The sequence below is a fragment of the Malus sylvestris genome, chromosome 17 (assembly GCF_916048215.2).
Source record: "Malus sylvestris chromosome 17, drMalSylv7.2, whole genome shotgun sequence".
NCBI classification, from domain to species: domain Eukaryota; kingdom Viridiplantae; phylum Streptophyta; class Magnoliopsida; order Rosales; family Rosaceae; genus Malus; species Malus sylvestris.
This window is the reverse complement of record NC_062276.1, coordinates 17727195-17746177: the sequence shown is the minus strand read 5'-3', so window position 1 is coordinate 17746177 and position 18983 is coordinate 17727195. Positions and strand designations below refer to the sequence as shown.

General features: G+C 38.1%; 1 protein-coding gene and 1 pseudogene across 1 annotated transcript; both read left to right on the top strand.

Annotated features, from left to right (window-relative positions):
* The first annotated feature begins 3106 nt into the window (after positions 1–3106).
* Positions 3107–8726, top strand: LOC126610921 (casein kinase 1-like protein 2). The gene is made up of 14 exons (XM_050279080.1): positions 3107–3356; positions 3452–3492; positions 4337–4406; positions 4502–4650; positions 4743–4838; positions 4959–5029; positions 5286–5347; positions 5436–5499; positions 6668–6752; positions 6865–6991; positions 7087–7169; positions 7244–7307; positions 7584–7726; positions 7904–8726. Exons 1-14 carry the CDS (start codon positions 3275–3277, stop codon positions 8198–8200), a joined length of 1434 nt encoding a protein of 477 aa, XP_050135037.1. The 5' UTR covers positions 3107–3274; the 3' UTR covers positions 8201–8726.
* A 6615-nt stretch (positions 8727–15341) lies between these two features.
* On the top strand, positions 15342–18680 carry LOC126611864 (uncharacterized; annotated as a pseudogene).
* The last annotated feature ends 303 nt before the right edge of the window (positions 18681–18983 follow it).

The following is an 18983-nucleotide window of genomic DNA, read 5'->3' as shown; positions in this document are numbered from 1 at the left end:
TGGAAAACATATATACGTATATATAGAAAACCAAAAGCCCATTCACTGGTATGTAGCAGGGTCATAACCCCCGAGTTTCGCCTGGCTACGCTCGTTCTCCGAAAACGTCTCACCTATATGCGAAACAACTAATTTAATGTTAATTTTAAGCACATAACCAAAACCGTGTAGTAACGTCTCATACGCTACTCAATTGGGGTGTTTGAATATACCATCGTGGCCTACTCAATACCACGAACATCCCCACATTTTTAGAAAAAAATTCTGATGTCTCACGCGCCGGCCACTCGCAGGCACGTGCCTGGCACATTGGACGGAATCTTTAACGCCATTAGAGAATATTCCAATAAATAATAGAATATTCTATTAAATAGGCAAAGTTGACATAATATTCTTCTTTCTTTTCCGATGCTTTGCTGGATTCCGAAACTGATCGCCGCTGCGTTGCCGGTTTCTGGAAAAATTTAAAATTTGATTTTCTCTCTCAAATCTTAACCAAATTTCACAAACTTTACATGGATTTGAAGCTCTCGGAGAGGAGAACAAATCCTTACCAGTTTGAAGTCTTAAAACCGACGAGAAACGGTCAGAAAAAACTCTTGAAAAAATCCGGCTAAACTGGAGCTTTTCGAAAACACCTACTCCGACGTCAACTTTGTCCCAAATCCCTTCTAAGGTTCCTACAAAGTTGTTTAGGAGCTTCCTCGAGCCTTAAAACCTTCAAAAAAGGCCTCAATCACAACAAAGCAACAACCAACTTGCCGAAGCTCGAGAGTTCTCAAGTTCCCGTGACTCATTCCATGGCCAAAATGTACCTCTCAACTCGTGAAGTCACGAGGAGTACGATGGTGACCTTCAATAGCTCGATCCGTGACGTTTGGTTAAGGTTATAGACGATGGTCTTTCAGTTGTATGGACGAGAGAAAAATCGAGAAGAGAGGAGAGAGAATGTGAGGTTGCACATGTGTGTGTGTGTGTTTTGGGATTGGCATAAAGAAGAAAGAAAATAAAACCTGATTAGGCCCAAGGAAGTAGGAACCCAATATAATTGGTCCATAACTTACCCGTTTACGCTCATTAATAATCGTAACTTTCTCGTTACGACTCTGATTCAACCCTAACTCACCTCAACGCGCTCGTGACGTCGAGTACAATTTAATTACGACCATGAGAAAATAATTTAAAACTATATATGTACATCCACATCACCAAGCCAACGAGGGCATAATCGTCATTTTCACACATTCAGGGAGAAAATATATATTTATTCGGGACGGGTCGTCACAGTTTGAGCTTGGCCTTACAATGAGCTTGCAATTATGTGATTCAAATTCTCTTTTGATGAGAATCGAACTTAAAACCTCTTATTTACAAGTGAAGATGAATACCACTAGATCATAATATTAAGTGGCAACGTTATACTTATATCTGATTAAAAACTCGTAACAAGTAATATTTGTGAAAGATGATCTAGTGATGATCCTCTTTGTGAGGATCCCGAGAATTCTCAAATTACATCCGTTCATTGTACATTGTGCGATAAAAAATTATTGTAAATTTTTTTATTTAAAATTGAATATAAACAGTATCTGATGAAAACTAACCGCATGATGTACGATGAACGGATGTGATTGAATGATCTTCGCTGAATCCTCAACGAGGATCCTCTCTCAATATTTGCAACCAAAACCAATGGGGTAACCCAAGCAGATTCCTCCAAAAAAGGATTTTGGTTTCTCGAAGCAACCAAAACAACGCCGTTGTGGGAATTTAATACCCCAAAAAGAAACAAAGGTAGGCGCGGGGCGTAGGAAAAAGGGATCAGTATCCTCTCTTTAGCAAATGGAGATGATCCTCTTGACCAAGCCCATCGGGCAGTTCAATTTTTATTCAACGGCTATAATTATTATAACTTTTAGAAGAACCCCTTTTTATAGTCATTGGATAAAAATTGAACAGCCCGATGGGCCTGGTAAAGAGGATCCTCTCCATCTGCTCAGAGAGGATCCTGATCCAGGAAAAAGTACCTCTTCAATTCGATCGAAGTGCTCGAAACGACAGGGCGTGAAAAATGTCATAACGCATTCTCACGGTCTTCTTCTTCTCTCTCACTCATGGTATAAAATATCGATGATATCGGAAATATCGGTAGTCCAAAAATATGGAAATTTCGATGGAAATATCGGGATATTATCGATATCGATAAAAATTGAATAAAAACCACATAAATTGTATGAAAAACTTGGAAATTTTTATTGAAACTTTGGAGAATGTTTATTTAGTCAATTATCTATTAGTTTATAAAAAACAATTAGAAGGAAATGCATTACATAATGGATTTAACTTATTTAAGTTGATTATACAGCGAGCTGGCAAACACTATGAGTGTAGAAAATATGTAGTAATTAATGAAAAAATGATTAAACACACCATAATCATTTATATATAATGATTTACTACAATATTTTATACTTTATACATTGCATGGTAAGATACATGAGTGATTTAGTATCACATAAAGTTCCTATGAGGTTCAAAATTTTCACTATCTTCATCATCTCTATGTGTAGAGTAAGTTTATTGTGAAGAGTATTCATCAAATGATAAATCCCCAAAATAGTTTTGCATGTAATTGTCAACATGCCACTCATATAAATATAAATATTTTAGCATATTATTACTAAAACATAAGTGATATATAGTGGTTACGGTGTTGGAGGAGTAAAATGGGAGGGGTTCAAATCCTTTTTGTCTTTTTTTTTCCTCCCTTTTTCCCCTTTTTTCTTCTTTTTCTTTTTTTTTTCCTTCCTTTACATCGATATTTTTGATATTTTAGCGATATTACATCGATATTTTGACAAAATATTGCTGAAGTGTGAGTGAAATTATCAAAATCGATATTTTTCGATATTATCGTCGATATTGTCGATATTTGTACGATATGTACATGGATATGTTCCAAAATGTCCGTGGTTCGAAAAAATCGAAATATCCTAGATATTTCGTCGATATTATCGATATTTCAGACTATGCTCTCACTCTAATCCTAGACTTCTATAGAGAGAAAGTCCTCCCACTTTCCACTTCTATCCCTCCCCATCCCTCCATTTGCCATCCCTGCCCCCACCAACTTCTCAAGTTTATCTGACTCCCTCTCCAAGACTTAGGTTTGGTCAAGGCCTCGTACGGCCCCAATTTTTCTTTCTTTTTAGGGATTTTTAGGTTTGATTTAGGGCTAGGGTTTCTCTGTGAGGGATCGTTTCGAGTTTTGGGGATGGCGATGGAGCCGCGGGTCGGCGGCAGGTTTCGACTTGGCCGGAAGATCGGTAGCGGATCTTTCGGAGAGATCTACCTAGGTTTTTTATCTTTACCTTTTCGGTGATTTTGGTTAGTTTTTATTTTTTTTCAATTTTATTTCTTTTTTATTTTATTTTTCTGTTATTATTTTCAGGTACTAATATTCAGACAAATGAGGAGGTTGCGATTAAGCTTGTAAGTTCTGTTTGGAATTATTTTTTTTTTTGCCGCATTGAGAAATTATCAGTTTTTTTCTTGGATATTTGTGCTTTTATGTAATAATCTTTTTGCCAAATTGACTTCAAAACTGTGATCAATTAGTAGTTGTATCATTGCTTGCCGAAGTGATGATCATGCTGTATAGAAACAGACTATGTTTGGATGAGTGTTTAGAAGTGTAAATTTGGGCTCGTTTTAATGCGTAAATGTGACTTTGGCGGTTTTAAATTGTGTTTCGCTGTTATAAACTTAAGGAGGGCATTATGATTGTGGCATGATGTTCACAGTTGGAACTGAACCTAGTTTGCTTTATGATCTTTGGATTTGTACTTGTCGACCCATCTTCCACATTGTGGGTGGTTGAAATCGGGTGATATTGGGCAATGAAATTTTGAAAAAGCAGAATGTGATTTTGTATGGTTGAGCTTAGTTTGGGCACGTCGGTTCACTGTATTGGGTGCCCCAAGTGGAGTAGTACGTTCATACTTTGGTATCAAGGCACTATAGAAGTAGATATTGGAATGTCTACACTTAGCTATTGACAATTCTGGGTGGTTGCTAGGTTACAATCAAGTGGCCTAGTGAACCTGAACTTTCTAATGCTTCAAGTGCCCCCTGTGGATTACGATAGTTGCATCCACATATTTCTTTTTTTCTTTTCTTTAGCAAGTCTTTGTGACTGTAAAATTGCCTGCTGTTTGATCCCTTGAACTGTGTTGTGAGTATTAACGTTAAGATTAGGAAGTCTGGTTGTGTGCATATTTGGATGAATATGCTGTTATATATATATTATTAAATTCAATGTACTTCTTTTTCTCAGGAAAATGTCAAAACGAAGCATCCACAATTGTTGTATGAATCAAAGCTGTATAAAATACTACAGGGAGGAAGTAATGGCCTTTACCATTATCCATGTTGCTTTTTAATATTTTGTAAGGTCTAGTATGTATCTTTCTGAACTGGCTGCTATATACAATTTTCGCAGCTGGAGTTCCAAACGTGAGATGGTATGGCACTGAAGGAGACTATAATGTTCTTGTGATGGATTTACTGGGACCTAGTCTTGAAGATTTGTTCAACTTTTGCAGTAGGAAATTATCTCTTAAGACTGTTCTCATGCTTGCAGATCAAATGGTAGGTTTTTTTGCTTTTTGCACAAATGCATATTCTTCTAAAATCTAATCTTCCGTACAGCTTGATCATCCTAGTCTTGAAATTTGTGTCAGATCAATCGAGTGGAGTTTGTTCATTCCAAGTCCTTTCTACACCGTGATATTAAACCTGACAATTTCCTAATGGGTTTGGGTCGAAGAGCAAATCAGGTTTTTGGAACTTGCTATTTAAATTTGTTTTTCTTTCTTAAGATGTGTTCTATGTAACTCACTATGAAATTTAGGTTTCTATTATATATAAGTGCATATTAAATCTCTTCTTTCATGTAGATTTACATCATTGACTTCGGTCTTGCTAAGAAGTATAGAGACACTTCGACTCATCAGCACATTCCTTATAGGTTGGTTTGTTTGGATTATTTAATAAATGATTCTTTGTTTATATTAATTAGTTACATAGCTCACCTCAAATATGAATGTTGTTAGTTCTGTTTGTCTTGTCGCTATTTTTAATAGTAAAATGTGTTTTCAGGTGTACGGCCAATTCTTTAAGTGGTTGGTCATTTTGGGAACTGCCCCAGTTCAATACTGTTTTGACAATTCATGTCTTTCTTAGCTTTTCTATGTATTGTTAATTTGGTACTTGTTTAACTACAGAGAAAATAAGAATTTGACTGGTACTGCAAGATATGCAAGCATGAATACTCACCTTGGCATTGGTAAGCAAGCTATCTCTCTCTCTTAACTTTTTCTCTTCCTTGTTCCCGCCTTTCATGTGACTGATCATGTTAATTTTATGCTGCGTAGAACAAAGCCGCAGGGATGATTTAGAATCACTTGGATATGTGCTCATGTACTTTCTAAGAGGAAGGTAATTGTTGTGCCTGCCATTGTTACATATGTGTATATATTTAATTGGGTATTTATCACAAATGATCCTTGAAAATGACCAAACTCATCATTTTGGTCGCTCAATGTCAAAATCATTCCATGTTCTTGAAATTGGCTGTCCCAAATTAATTTGGTCCTGTTACAATTCCTTCAAAACTTTTGTTAATATGCTGACGTGACACAAATGGGACCCATTGACACAATAATATGGTGCCACATGGTATTTTACAAAAACTACACTTTGAAAAATCTTTTAAATCAAAATTATATAAGAATAAAATAATAATTTAAAAAAAAAAAAAAAAAAAAGCATAATGTCGTCTCCTTCTGCAGCATATCCTTGTCATACTTTGACGTTTCTTGAACCTAGGCACCAACTCCTGCCGGCCACCCTTCTTCTAGATTTGGGCTGCTAGTGCCATCTCTTCGTCGAGCTGCCCATCCTCATTAATCCCCCGACTCCTCCGTCCCTGTCTATTCATATGCCTATCCCTTCCCGTCAAATTACTGCCGCAAGCGTCCGATCAGACGGATCCACCCTTCCTCGTAGACTCCCCTCCCCATTGAGCTGCTACACCGAGACCCTTTCCCTCTTCTCCCCCATCGATCTGCTCGAACACAAATGTTCTCCCAATAGATATGTAAGTATTTGAATCATCTGATAAAGGTCGCAGCTCCTCTAGGGTTAGAAAGCACGCTTCTTTTCTCCTTCCTTGTTCCGCGTCTGCATCTGCGCCTGCTTCAATTTAGCAGTGGGCTCAATCATACGGCCTGTTGTCTTCATCGACCATTTTCCCCAAGATTGAATCTTCTGAGTTCCTGGTTTTTATTTAGTTTATTTTTCTTTTTCCTTTATATTTAATTTTATTAAGTTTTAGAACTTTAAAGACTTTTTTTTGTACTAGCCACGTGACATCATATTAATGGACTTGTAGACCCTACATGTGTGCCACATCAGTATAATTGACGGAATGCTTAAGGGAATAAATTGATTTGGGACAACCAATTTCAGGGATGACATTGATTTATTTTGAAATTGAGGGACCAAAATGAGGAGTTAGACCAATTTCAGGGACCATTTGTGATAAAAAGCCTATATAATTTCTCATGTTCTATTATTTTATGACTTTTTTTTTTCCCTTCTTTAGTCTTCCTTGGCAGGGATTGAAAGCAGGAACAAAAAAGCAAAAGTATGAGAAGATCAGTGAAAAGAAAGTGTCAACTTCGATTGAGGTAAGCTGAAATCTATTGATAACAATTCTTTGTTAATTTTTTTTATAAAGACAAGATTATATATAATAATTCATTATAAATATTGACTGCTTTTCTCTTGATTCTTTCATAGGCATTATGCCGTGGGTATCCCACAGAGTTTGCGTCGTACTTCCATTACTGTAGGTCTCTGCGATTTGATGATAAACCAGATTATGCTTATCTGAAGAGACTCTTTCGTGATCTTTTTATTCGGGAAGGTTAGAAATCTTTCTTTGATAGGTTACTGGAAGCAGCTATAGTGATGTTAGCGTCGTTAGACTTGCCTACTGACATGGTTGTCTTCTTTCTTCAGGTTTTCAGTTTGATTATGTCTTTGATTGGACTATCTTGAAATATCAGCAGTCACAGATTGCCACACCTCCTACTCGACCTCTTGTAAGTGATGTAGTGGTACGTTTTCAGTGCATTTTAGTGCATACATTTATCTGACATTACATAATATGTAATAGGGTCCTAATGCTGGACCGAGCTCTGGCTTGCCTCCCACTGTTGCAAATGCCGAAAGACAATCTGGTAATTCTGCCATTCTTTTCATTTTCTACATAACAGCTCCATTTACACGTCAAAATTCTGTTTCATGTCTCCCTGTTTACTTAGTTTAGTGCCTTGGAAAGTGCACTCACAAACTTTTTTGCTGCATCATGCGGTTTACTTTATATGGCTACTTGAAGTGTTCTCCGTATCTTCTTGAAGAGCGGCTTATTATATTTTATTCTAGTTTTGTATGTCTTTCTCTTCAAGTAGCTCAAGTGTTAGTTATTCATCTTCTTGTTCTTAACTTTTTTGTAGGTGGTGAGGAAGGTAGACCAACTGGTTGGTCGTCATCAGATCCCTCTCGTAGGAGAAACTCTGGACCACTTGTAAATTCTGGAAACCTGTCCAGACAAAAAAGTCCTGCTGCAAATGATCCATCTCTTTCTAAAGACGCAATGGTAAAACATTTCTGTTTGTATCATGATTCATTAAGTTTCATCCTGTTTGGTTGTTTTTTGATTTACCAGTTTGACAAGTTCATCTCAGTTCTACAGCTAGTTTGTTTTATTCATTGCTATTTGGGTTTGTACCATCTTGGATTAATTCATTCCATTCAATTTGCTTTGATCGTGCAGTTATCAAGTTCTAATTTCATGCGGTCAAGTGGATCATCGAGGAGGGCTGCAGTCTCTAGCAGTCGGGATGCTGTGTTTGCTAGCAGTGAAACTGATCCCTCTCGCCTTCAAACCACAGAAATAAGTCCCGGAACACTAGGTAAAATTTCTGGTGGCCAAAGAAGTTCACCGGTTGTGCCTTCAGATAGCAACCGTACATCTTCAGGAAGAAATATTTCAAACACAAAGAACTTAGAGTCCACTCTCAAGGGTATTGAGAGCCTGCATTTTAATAATGATGATAGAGTACAGTATTAACAGCAGCCTCTCTCAATTTCTGGTACACTGTAAATTTGAAAAACCGTATACATTTGTCATGCGCTTGGGGTGGAATTTGTTTTAAAAGTGTAGTATGTTTGAGGAAAGCTGCAACGTTTGGGGGCCGTCTCTCGAAAGCAGTTTGCAATAAAGACGTGATGCAGAAGTGGAAATTGGATGCCCCGGAAACCTACCAGGTGAAAAGGCCTCTGTCAATACAGTTCAAGTTGGGTCGCCCTGGTTTCACCTTCTAAAATACCTTTGTTTCCAAGTAACTTGATGTTATCATGTATGTTTGTGCTTTTCATCAAACATTGTGTGCCTCGAATGCAGATAGACACTGTAAAACTGTAAGTACACCAGTGTTTTGATTTGTTGATGCATATTATGATATTGTAATCCTCCTTGTTATAAGTAGTTAAAAGTACCGAGGGTTTAGGCGTACGAGTTGATGTTAAGTATATTTTCGGGGCAATGTGTGTCAATATTTACTTGTACGGAAATTTATGGCAGAAGATTGTATCGATTTCTTGTCTTGGGTGTTTTCTCTAACTAAAATTATAGATTTGAGTCGCCAACTATTATCCCTCGCTTATTAGCCACTTTGCCGGGCAAATTGGCAATTTCGCAGGCCCTGCTGCCCGCGTTTAGTGTGTTTCTTGAGCGCGCCCGGTAACCTGCCAACCAACTATAGCCAAGAGGGGCTGGCTCGGCTCACCGCTCACACTGTCGAAATTTTAGGAGGCTCGCTGTGCATTCTGTCGATACTTTGTGAGGCTCATTGAACATATGTCGACATTTCGCAAGGCTTACTGCACGCCATGTGATGATGGCGAGGGTCGCTGCACATGCTACCGTACAACCAAACCTAAGAACCCTTGCTCACAATCCTGACATGCTCTCTGACAGTTTCTCGATAGCAACCCTTCTCTTGACGCCATGAATTTCTGACATCAAATCTCGGCAGCCACCCAGGTCATGGACATGTTCTCTCGACAACAAGCTTTCCATGACATCCGAATCCAACCCTAGCCACCCCTTGTAGCCTTCGCAATAGAACCTACCATCGCCTTTGCTTCGCCATCGTGACAAATGTCAAGGCATCGCACCTTGTTGTGGCCATGTCACTTGGTACCCCTACAAAAGAGTTAGCCACCGTCGTCGAACCCTTTATTTGTTCTTCGTCGGAGGTTATCTCAACGACCTCCTTTATTTGTTCCTCCTAATTATCGGAACTGAGTACGAACATCTCTTTCCAACCACTCCATCTGATCTTCCATGCCTTGATCTTCTTCGCTCGACCCATCCAAGTCACCACCTTGGATTCCTTGTGAAACATCCAAGTAACCGCCTTGGACTTCCAAAGTTGCTGCCCTCCTCACAGCAAGATTCTTCTCAATCCGGCCAAGGCCTCGCGACCTCACTCTTCTTCCAAGTCATTGTTGCGCCTTGAAGAATTAGTACCCTTTCTGCACCACTAGCCTCCACATTTTCTGATATATTTTCAACTTAATATTGCACAATCCTCGCAAGGTTTTCTTGGACATCCGCTTCATCACTAGAATCTTCGGTCGAAGTTGGGATACTTACCTCGGTATCCCATTTAGAATTCTTGTCCAAGTTCATGGCAGAGCATCCAACCCTCTGTTCCTCTGCTCATCCTTAGCCACCATGTTAGCAAGGGTTGTCTTGTACGCCCATTCAAAGTCGTAGGAATTCAAGACATCCATGTACTGATCAAAGTCCCACCAATTTGTTCACTCGAATAAAGGTTCAAAACATTAACACGGGAATACATCACAAATCCTGTACCTCGTAACATCAAATCCCACATGTCAGTGCATGTTGCTACTGCATTGTAACGTTTCAGAGATGCAAGTTGTCGCGGTAGTAACATGCATTGACATGTGGGACACGATGCTGCAAGACACGAGATTCGTGGTGTATTCTTGTGTTAATGTTTTGAACCTTCATTCGAGTGAATAGATTGGTGAGGACTTTGATCAGTATCATGGATGTATTTAGTGCCTCTGACTTTGAATGGCCGTACATGACAACCCTGGACACGGTGGCTGAGATTGAGCAAAGGCAAAGAGGGTTGAATGCTGCCATGAATTTGGACTAGAATTCCGAGTGGGATTCGAATGTAAGTATTGATAAGAACATATTTGTGCGACTTTGTGAGCTTGTTTCTTTGCATTTAGTGAGTTAGTTTCTATTTATTATAGTGATTTAAGCTATTTTCGTGTGTTTGTAGATCCAATTGGCAAAGATGACAATAAATGGCTAAATGAAGCAATTTGGAGCAGTTTTGGACTTGGATTGGATAGCATGCGTGGGGAGCACTTCGGATGGACTTTTTGGTGTTTAAATAATGCTAGAAATGTGCTACAATCTGGAGGAATTAAGAGTGAGGCTTGGGAGACAAGGAATCATAACTTAGGGAAACCTTATCCTTAACAAACCTTATCTAATCCAATCCTATCCTTATCCAAACTTACCTTATCTTATCCAGTCTTGTTTTGTCTCAGATCTTATCTCATCTTATCATATATTTATCCTATCTTACCTTATCTCCAGCTGCAAGGGGGATTCCTTATCACATTCAACCACTTTTAATCTGATTTAAGGAATCATAAAACACTGCAAACAACTCAATCCGTTTCCACCACAAAGTAGGCCGTGCCCTAGCCCTATAAATACAAGTTATTGCCACAGTTTTTAGGGAGAGTTTTAGAGAGAAAATTGGTGAGAGTACTGCAGGTTTCTGGATGAGAGAAGGAGATTTTGAGCCCTGCTTGCAATAGAGGAGGAGCCGAATTTGCCATTGCTGGAGTGTCTCAAAGTTCTTTCTATCCTTATTTGTTTTCAATGTTTAATTTAGATTGTTTTTATTTAGTTATGATGAACATGCGTAACTAAGTTCCTTTTTAGCTAGAGGTGAATTTGAAGCCATGATCATATGTTTTATATAAATTGATTACATCCAGTTATTGTTTCATAAACCATTAATGCAATTTACTTATCTGTTTTATTAAGAACTTGTTCTTGTGTTTTGATTAAGGGTGCACACTTAGTTTGCATGCAAGGATTTGATGCTAGAATATAAGGGAATTTCACCTAATCGTTATGAACTTATATTTACAAGTAGTAAAAGTCACTAGTCATGATTGTGTTAAGTAAATTCCTGGCATGAGTATCATACAATTCATAGTTACGAATGCCTTGTCAATGCTTATGATTTTCACAGAACTTAATGATATTTGATATGTATCTCTATCATGCTGTTCATATAGGGAACTTGATAAGAATAATTTGATTGCGTTGCTGAGTCCAATTCAATGAAATTAGGAAAATCTGAGAGTTAATTAGTGCAGTTCACGATTAATTTGAGGCATTGTCATTCATGGTTTATAGGAAGAATAACTGGAAATCGATTTGTGTGCATATGTTTCATGTGTGGAGAAGAATCATCTAGCTAGCCTTTCACCTATATCTCGTACAAGACCTAATTCGTTTGCTGCAATTTACTTTATTTTTGTTAAAATTTGTTCAAAAATCCCCCTCAGTTCTTATTTTGTGTTAGTCTAGCTTAGTTTCCAGTTTTTAAGTTTAATTTGTGTTGGTTAGCATCCCTCCTAATCCCCAGCCTAGAACGATCCCTACTTGCTCATACTACTATTGTCTAAATTATAGGGTTTAATTTGTTTGTTAGTGATGTGAAATAAAACAACACTCAAATCAAACCCTCTTATTGACAATTGTAGTAAAGATGTAAGTAGAGATCGTTCTAGACCGGGGATTAGGAGGGATTGCTAATCTACTCTAAACTGACTCAACAACACAAAACTAGGCTAAAAACACTTAACTAGACTCAAAGAATTCAAAACAAACTGAAAAGACTCAAAACTAACTAGAATGACCCAAAACAACACAAAGCAAGCAAATAGACTCAAAACAGACTCTAGGGAGTTATTTGGACGAATTATAACTTTAATTTGACTCAAAACAATAAAAGACACAAAGTTGGACAGATTCTAACTAGTTTAACACTTTAAAGTAAAGGGGATTGGGTTTTGGACGAAATTAAGGTGAAAACAAGTGAATTAAAGACTTAAACAAAGTTGGACGAATTTGGTGAATTAAATGGATGATGGGCTAGCTAGAGGGTCCTTCTCCACACATGACACACTTGCATACAAATTGATCTCCAGTTGCTTTTTTCCATAAACCATGAATGACAATGCCCCAAATTAACCGTGCCATCCCTAATTAACCCTCAGATTTTCCTTGAATCATTGAATTGGATGGGATACGCATCATCAACCCAAATTATTCTTCAATAGTCCCCTACATGCACATCATAATAGAGATACAATCAAAGATCATTAAGCTCTATGAAAATCATAAGCATTTACAAAGCATTCGTAACTATGACATCATGATACTCATGCTAGGAATTTAACTTAACGCGATCATGACCAGCGACCTTCACTACTTGTGAATATAAGTTTGTAACGATTATGTGAAACTCCCTTATATTCTAGCATCATATTCAAGCATGCAAACTAAGTAGGCCTCCTTCATCAACATACAAGAATAAGTTTTGAATAAAACAGTTAAGCAAACTGCATTCACACTTTATGAAATCACAACTAGAATTAGTCAATTCATACTGCAAATATGATCATGGTTTCGAAATTCCCCCTAGCTAAAAGGGGTTTAGCTCCTCAAGTTCACAAAACAAAGATAAACAAACTTAAACATTGAAATCAAAAGATAGATTACACCTAAGAATGATCCAACAATCTAAACTTGAATGGCAAGCACTCCAAGGGTCCTCATTCTTCTCTTTGCTGCGGCACAAGGGTTGGGTGAAGGTTTGGATGGTGTATTGTATGGAAGAATGGTTGAAATTGTGAATGGTAGTGAATGGATCCCGGAAGGCTGCGGCAAAAGCTTCATTATATAGCAAAATATGTCAAAACCCTAGCGAATAAAGGCTAAGGTGAGGCAGAAATAAAGGGAAAGAGAAAGGAAAGTTTTAATTATTTTTAGAAGGATTTTAACTCTAAATCTGCTAGGAAAAGGCTAAGTCAAAGTCAAAATCCAAAGGGAAAAGGAAATAGGGTGCGGCAAAGGGTCCTAGAGGGATAAGGGAAATGGATATGCACACAAGGAAAGGGAAACAATGATCCCTTGCACGGCAAGGGAACAAAGGTGGAGGAAAGGTGCGGCATCCCTCTTTGACTGGGATTAGGGTTTCTAGAACATTTATTTAAGTGTCCTAAAATAATTAGGACATCTCTTTGTAGCTGGAACATAGGTGAATTAGGATTAGGAAAGGTGTAGGACAAAATAAGGAAATTTGATTAACATTCCTTCTTTCTTGCTTGCATCCTTTACTTCCTTTTCGTGAATTAATTTCTTCATAACTTCAGCATAATCCTAGCCTCTTTTGATCTTCAAATTCATCCATCCACCTTACTCCATACATGTGTTATTCATTCCAAGCCCAAAACTGCTCCAAAAAGCTCCAAAATGTACTTTCTTGCTACTTTAGCCATTTGGACCTACAAACACACGAAAATAGCTTAAAATATTAAAATAACTACGAACTAACAACATAAATGCAAGAAAACAAGCTAACTAAGTCGCATAAATATGCTCATATCAGTTAGTTTCTACCACATTAAGTACCCAAACTTCGAACGAAGATTCAAGTGATGCTACAGATGTCCAAGAATACCTTGCGAGGATTGTGCAAGGTTATGAAGAAAATATAGCAGAAAATGTTGATGCTAATGGTGAGAAAAGTACTAATTCTTCAAAGCGCAACATTGACTTGGAGGAAGAGTTGGATCACAAGGCCTTAGCCAACATTGAGAAGAACCTTGTTGCGATGAGGGTGTGGGACCATGATTTTTTAGGACCAGAGTAAGACGGCTCAGAATACAAATACTTCAAAAGTTCGGTCATGGTCTCAACAACTTCTAGGCAGAGTTGCACAGACGGAGCAACGATGCCACCATTATCATGTTCCGAAGTAGCAGGCGACGTCCGACTACTTCACTGAGATTGACCATGCTTGTTCCGCAAGACACAGAAACCTAATCCATAAAGGAATCATTAGGTTTCTAATATTCTTAAAGTCCTTACCATTTAAGGATTGGCGTGCGCCGCAAGTAATCATACTCCTAAGAGGATACAATATTTACTTCCTAGATACCCTATAAAATTCTATACGGATTTCATATCCTGAAAAGGTATCCATCTCGACTAGGATAAATACACCTTTTTAAGGTTCATATCTGGTAATGCAAGTATCACACACTTATTCCCACACTTTGCCCTTCTTTCCTTCTGAGTTTTTCCGAAACGCTTCTGTTTCCCTCGAGAGTAAGTTTTGGATTTTTCGAGGCTTCCCATGACGCGGCTTGGGAACAAAGTTTCTGGGGTGGCATACCTGGATTTTGATAAGCCATTCTTGTCAGTGACCAAATGGTTAGTTCTTTGACATGGGTGATAGTGTATTCAATAGCTTTCATTCGTGTTGCATGCCTGGAGAGTCTCACCCGTCCTTTGGCCCGTAAACTTCTCAGGGAGGTCTTTTATAGACGCGCGTACCTTCAGCACGTCGTCCTATACTAATCCACAAAGGAGGCCTATTTGTCGGATATGGCGATGGTATGACTGTTGGGTGATCGTCTGGGGAAGATTTCTATAGAGGTAGAGTGTTCTGGTTGAGAGGAATACGGGTTCACTCTTAATGAAAACACCAATTGTTGGAATCAAATCTGCACACAATCACGGATGGTGGAAGCACAAATTCAAGCAACTTGCAAAATAGAGAACAACCATGAGCAAGCCTAAGATCGGGGGAGGGGTGTGTGTCGGCCAAAGGCTATCCAACGGTCAAGTTAGTAAGAAATTTTAGACTCAAGTAGTGGGCAAGAGAATTAGAGTACAGAGATAGATTGGTGTATTTATACCGTTATGAAAGAGACTTTTTTAGGATATAATCCTCGTTCTAATTTGGGAGTATCCTAGAGAATATCTAGAAATAGATATTGCACCCTCTTAGAAGTTATGATTACTTGTGGCACACGCCAATTCCTAGATTGTAGGAACTCTAAGACTTATGAGGAATTTGATTGTGTCTGTATCTAGATTAGATCTCATGTATTACGGAACAAGAATGGTCATTCCAGTTGAGTCGCTTGGACTTCACCTACTACCTCGGAACAGGTGATGGTAGCACCACTACTCATTCTGATCGAGCTCAACTCGGAGCTAATGAGTCCATGACCAAACTTCTAAAGTAACGATATTCAAATTAGCCTTATTCCAGCTCTAGAAAATCATAGTCCCACAGGACAAGAAGAGCAAGGTCGCTCATTTACAGTTTCATACCTTATAAAATCATGTGGGTTATCTCCAGAAATTGTTGTCTCTGGGTCGAAGAAGGTACATTTTGATAACCCGAAATGACCCAACTGGATTCTTAATCTTCTGAAAGCCCATGGATTTAACAATACCCACATCTCCCAACTTGTTAAGAAACACCCAAACCTACTCTTAGCCAACGCTGACAAAAACATTTTTTCCCAAACTTGAGTTTTTCATTTCTGTTGTTGGCCTTTCAGGCTCGAACCTTGCTCGAGTCCTCGGTTTAAAAGTTTTGCATCTTCTCAACAACGACAAGCTTGCTCGTTTTTGCTCTTACTATTTCAGTTTTGAGCCAGAAACCTCAATCTCTTATTATCACATCGTCCTTTGATAGTATCCCTTGAATCTGACAAGTTGAAGGAAAATGTCAGGAAAGTCATGAGTATGGGTGTCGCCTCTTCATATACGTCATTCATGATAGCGTTGTATGTGATTACTAGAATGGTGAGTACATCAGAATGGGCAAAAAGGATGGATTTGTGTAGGAAGTGAGGCTCGACTGAAGATGTTTTCTTGTTGGCATTTAGAAAGAATCATTGGTTTATGGAGTAAAATGGACCAAATGGGGTGGCAGCCTTCAGATGTGGCTGGAAGTCCATTTGCTCTAATTTATAGTTTGGACAAGCATATCATACCAAGGTGTTAGGTTATTGGAATTCTTGCGTTGAAAGGCTTAACGGTAATTGAGGCATTTCTTTGGGTACAGTACTGGTTACAAGTAACAAGTACTTCTTGGATACGTTTATAGTAAAATATGAAGATCAAATTTACTCAGCATCTTGCAAGGAAAAACGAGTCTTGTTGAACTAGATTTAGGATTTGAGCAAAATAAGGTCCATCTGCCACAATTGTCAAATCATTTATTTCGTCTTCCTATCTAGTAAAGAGTGATTTTTCAATGTCTATTTGTTTGACAAAAAATGTACTTTTCGGGTGACAATGTGTAAAATTGGCACTCCTTTATGCTAGTTTTGTCTTGAATTGTATTTTCTAGTGGAATTAGATTTTGTATTTTAAACGGCTGTATGAACAACTGGCATCTCGTAGACGTTGCCAGAACTCCAAGTGCAATAAACAACTCCAAGCACCTATCTCTCCGAACATTAACCACCCTAATTTATATCCCTTTCCAACCCCTCACTGCCTTCTCCCCTACCACCCACAAGAATTTGGAAATTAGGAGAACCTTATCCTTTAAAACCCACCATTAAAAAGATCCAAAAGAAATTTATGTCAATATTCCCTTACGGAAAAATTCATGATAATATTAAAATTGTGATTCTACACATTTGTTATATTCTTAATGGTTCAACACAGTTAGATTTGACTCGTCGAAAATTTCGGTGAAATTCGGACATGTTAGAATGACTACATAAAAGAGGGAACTGTTGTGTGGCTAGAAATATTTTAGACACATTCAAAATTTTAAAATTAAAAATGGGCGTTTTGATACAGATGTCTAGCTTTTAAAATTTTGAGATTAAAAATTCATGCCTTGTAGAGTTTTGATTAAATATCTTCCTACAATTTAGATTCCACATGCATTAAAAGTAGCCTTTTTTATAATGTAAAATTACCCAACTTGCCATTATATAAATATACCTTTTAATTCCTAGATAATACATCAAAACTCCTAAAATCTTGTATATAAATATTGTAGAATTTAATTTCAATAAAAAGTCTTTCAAATTACACATGAACGTGACTTGCCTATAACAGCCCATCCCTAAAAATTATGATTTTTATAATTTTAATAAGTGTGTTTACAAAAATGCCCTTTGAGGCAAAGTGTTGACTTTTGTTCACTATAATGTTGTGTCACATAAGGTTCATTTTCTTGGCGTATTATCGTAGTACTCGCCGTTACGAACGCGTGGGCGTAAACGGAGTGCAATTTGGAGTTATAACGAATGAGATATTAATGTTTAAAGTTGAGGGAAAAATTGTAAATTAATATTTTCTAGAAAACTCATATTTCTAGAGCCAAATCAGAAAGGCCACGTGTGTGGCCCAGATTTAAAGAGAGAAAGAATGGGCGGTGTGGATGGGAAATAAAGGAGGAACAGGGGAGAGAAGAGGAATGAGGAGAGGAAAGAGAAAGGAATGGATGAATCAAAGAAGAAAAAAGGAGGGAAATGAGGGAAGAGAAGAAGATAGGGATCGGCCGGATCCCCCATTGTCCTGCGTCAACCTTTTCGACCTAGTTTTAATTCTGGCCAATCTATGCTACTTTTCAAGAGAAATTCACCCATCCAATACCTATAAACTACTCCCTAGCCTTCCTTCTTCCATTTCCACCCAAAATTAGAAGGAAATTGGGGGTAAGTCTGTTAAAAGCCGACGGCGGGACTACGGGTTCATGGCGGCCATCCCTTAAATCCTGAAGCAAAATCCTTCGATTACCACTATCAAAGCACTCCTTTGGAACCCAAGATCAAAGCCCAATCAACATTGGGCGAGGTCGAATCAAACACACCCTTTATACAGTTTCTGGTGGATTTTTGTGAAATTGGAGCTTTTCCCGGTAAAATTGGCCTTGATCGCAGGTATGAAAGTTGCTCTACTCACTGAGATCTTCATTTCTGTGAAATTTGGTAATTTTTTGGAAATAGTTGAATTTTTCGGCAAGTCGGGGGGCGGCCGACCGCCACCTGCGGCGACGCGTGGGCCGAGGTATCCACTGACCTTCCTAGGTTAAGTTTGAATACCTTAATACCATTTGTGAGGTCCGATTAACGAATTTCCGTCATTTAAACCTAGTTTCATTAAAGTCCAGCACCCGATTATTATAGGAGTCGACGATTCGACCATTGGATCGTCACTAAACTTTGATACTTTGTAGTACATAATATTTAAGGATTTTAGAAACTTACAGATCGGGAATCCAACGTACAAATCTTCCCAAATAGGATATGTAAGTTAAGTGTTTTATTGACAAGAATTCTAAGATATGGTTTGATAATTGTAGGCGCCGATCGTTCGTGACACCTCAATGTTTATACTAGGGAGTTATAGCGCAGACTCCATGTGAGTGGCCTTGTGGTTTTCAATATATGTATATACGCTTTACGTTTCTCCTAGAAAAATTGATTTAAATGATTTTGTGTTTTATATGCCATGTCAAATGCTTTATATTTTGGTATATGCTTTTAGTAGTTGTGTATGTTATTGTTTGACGCTGTGAACGCTCAAGTAAGTTCCAGGTAAGTATATGTATTGATGATTGTGAGTTGCATTATGATGATTATACATAGAGGCACTTAAAGCTCATAAACATGCACCCTGGTGTTAGTGCTCCCGCCAGTCCTTCACATGATGTTCACCTCTCGCACCG

Coding starts and splice junctions, on each gene's coding strand:
- LOC126610921 (XM_050279080.1), top strand. CDS start 3,275: ATGGCGATGGAGCCGCGGGTCGGCGGCAGGTTTCGACTTGGCCGGAAG. Junction 4,407..4,501: donor TAAAATACTACAGGGAGGAA/GTAATGGCCTTT, acceptor CAATTTTCGCAG/CTGGAGTTCCAAACGTGAGA. Junction 5,030..5,285: donor CATCAGCACATTCCTTATAG/GTTGGTTTGTTT, acceptor GTTTAACTACAG/AGAAAATAAGAATTTGACTG.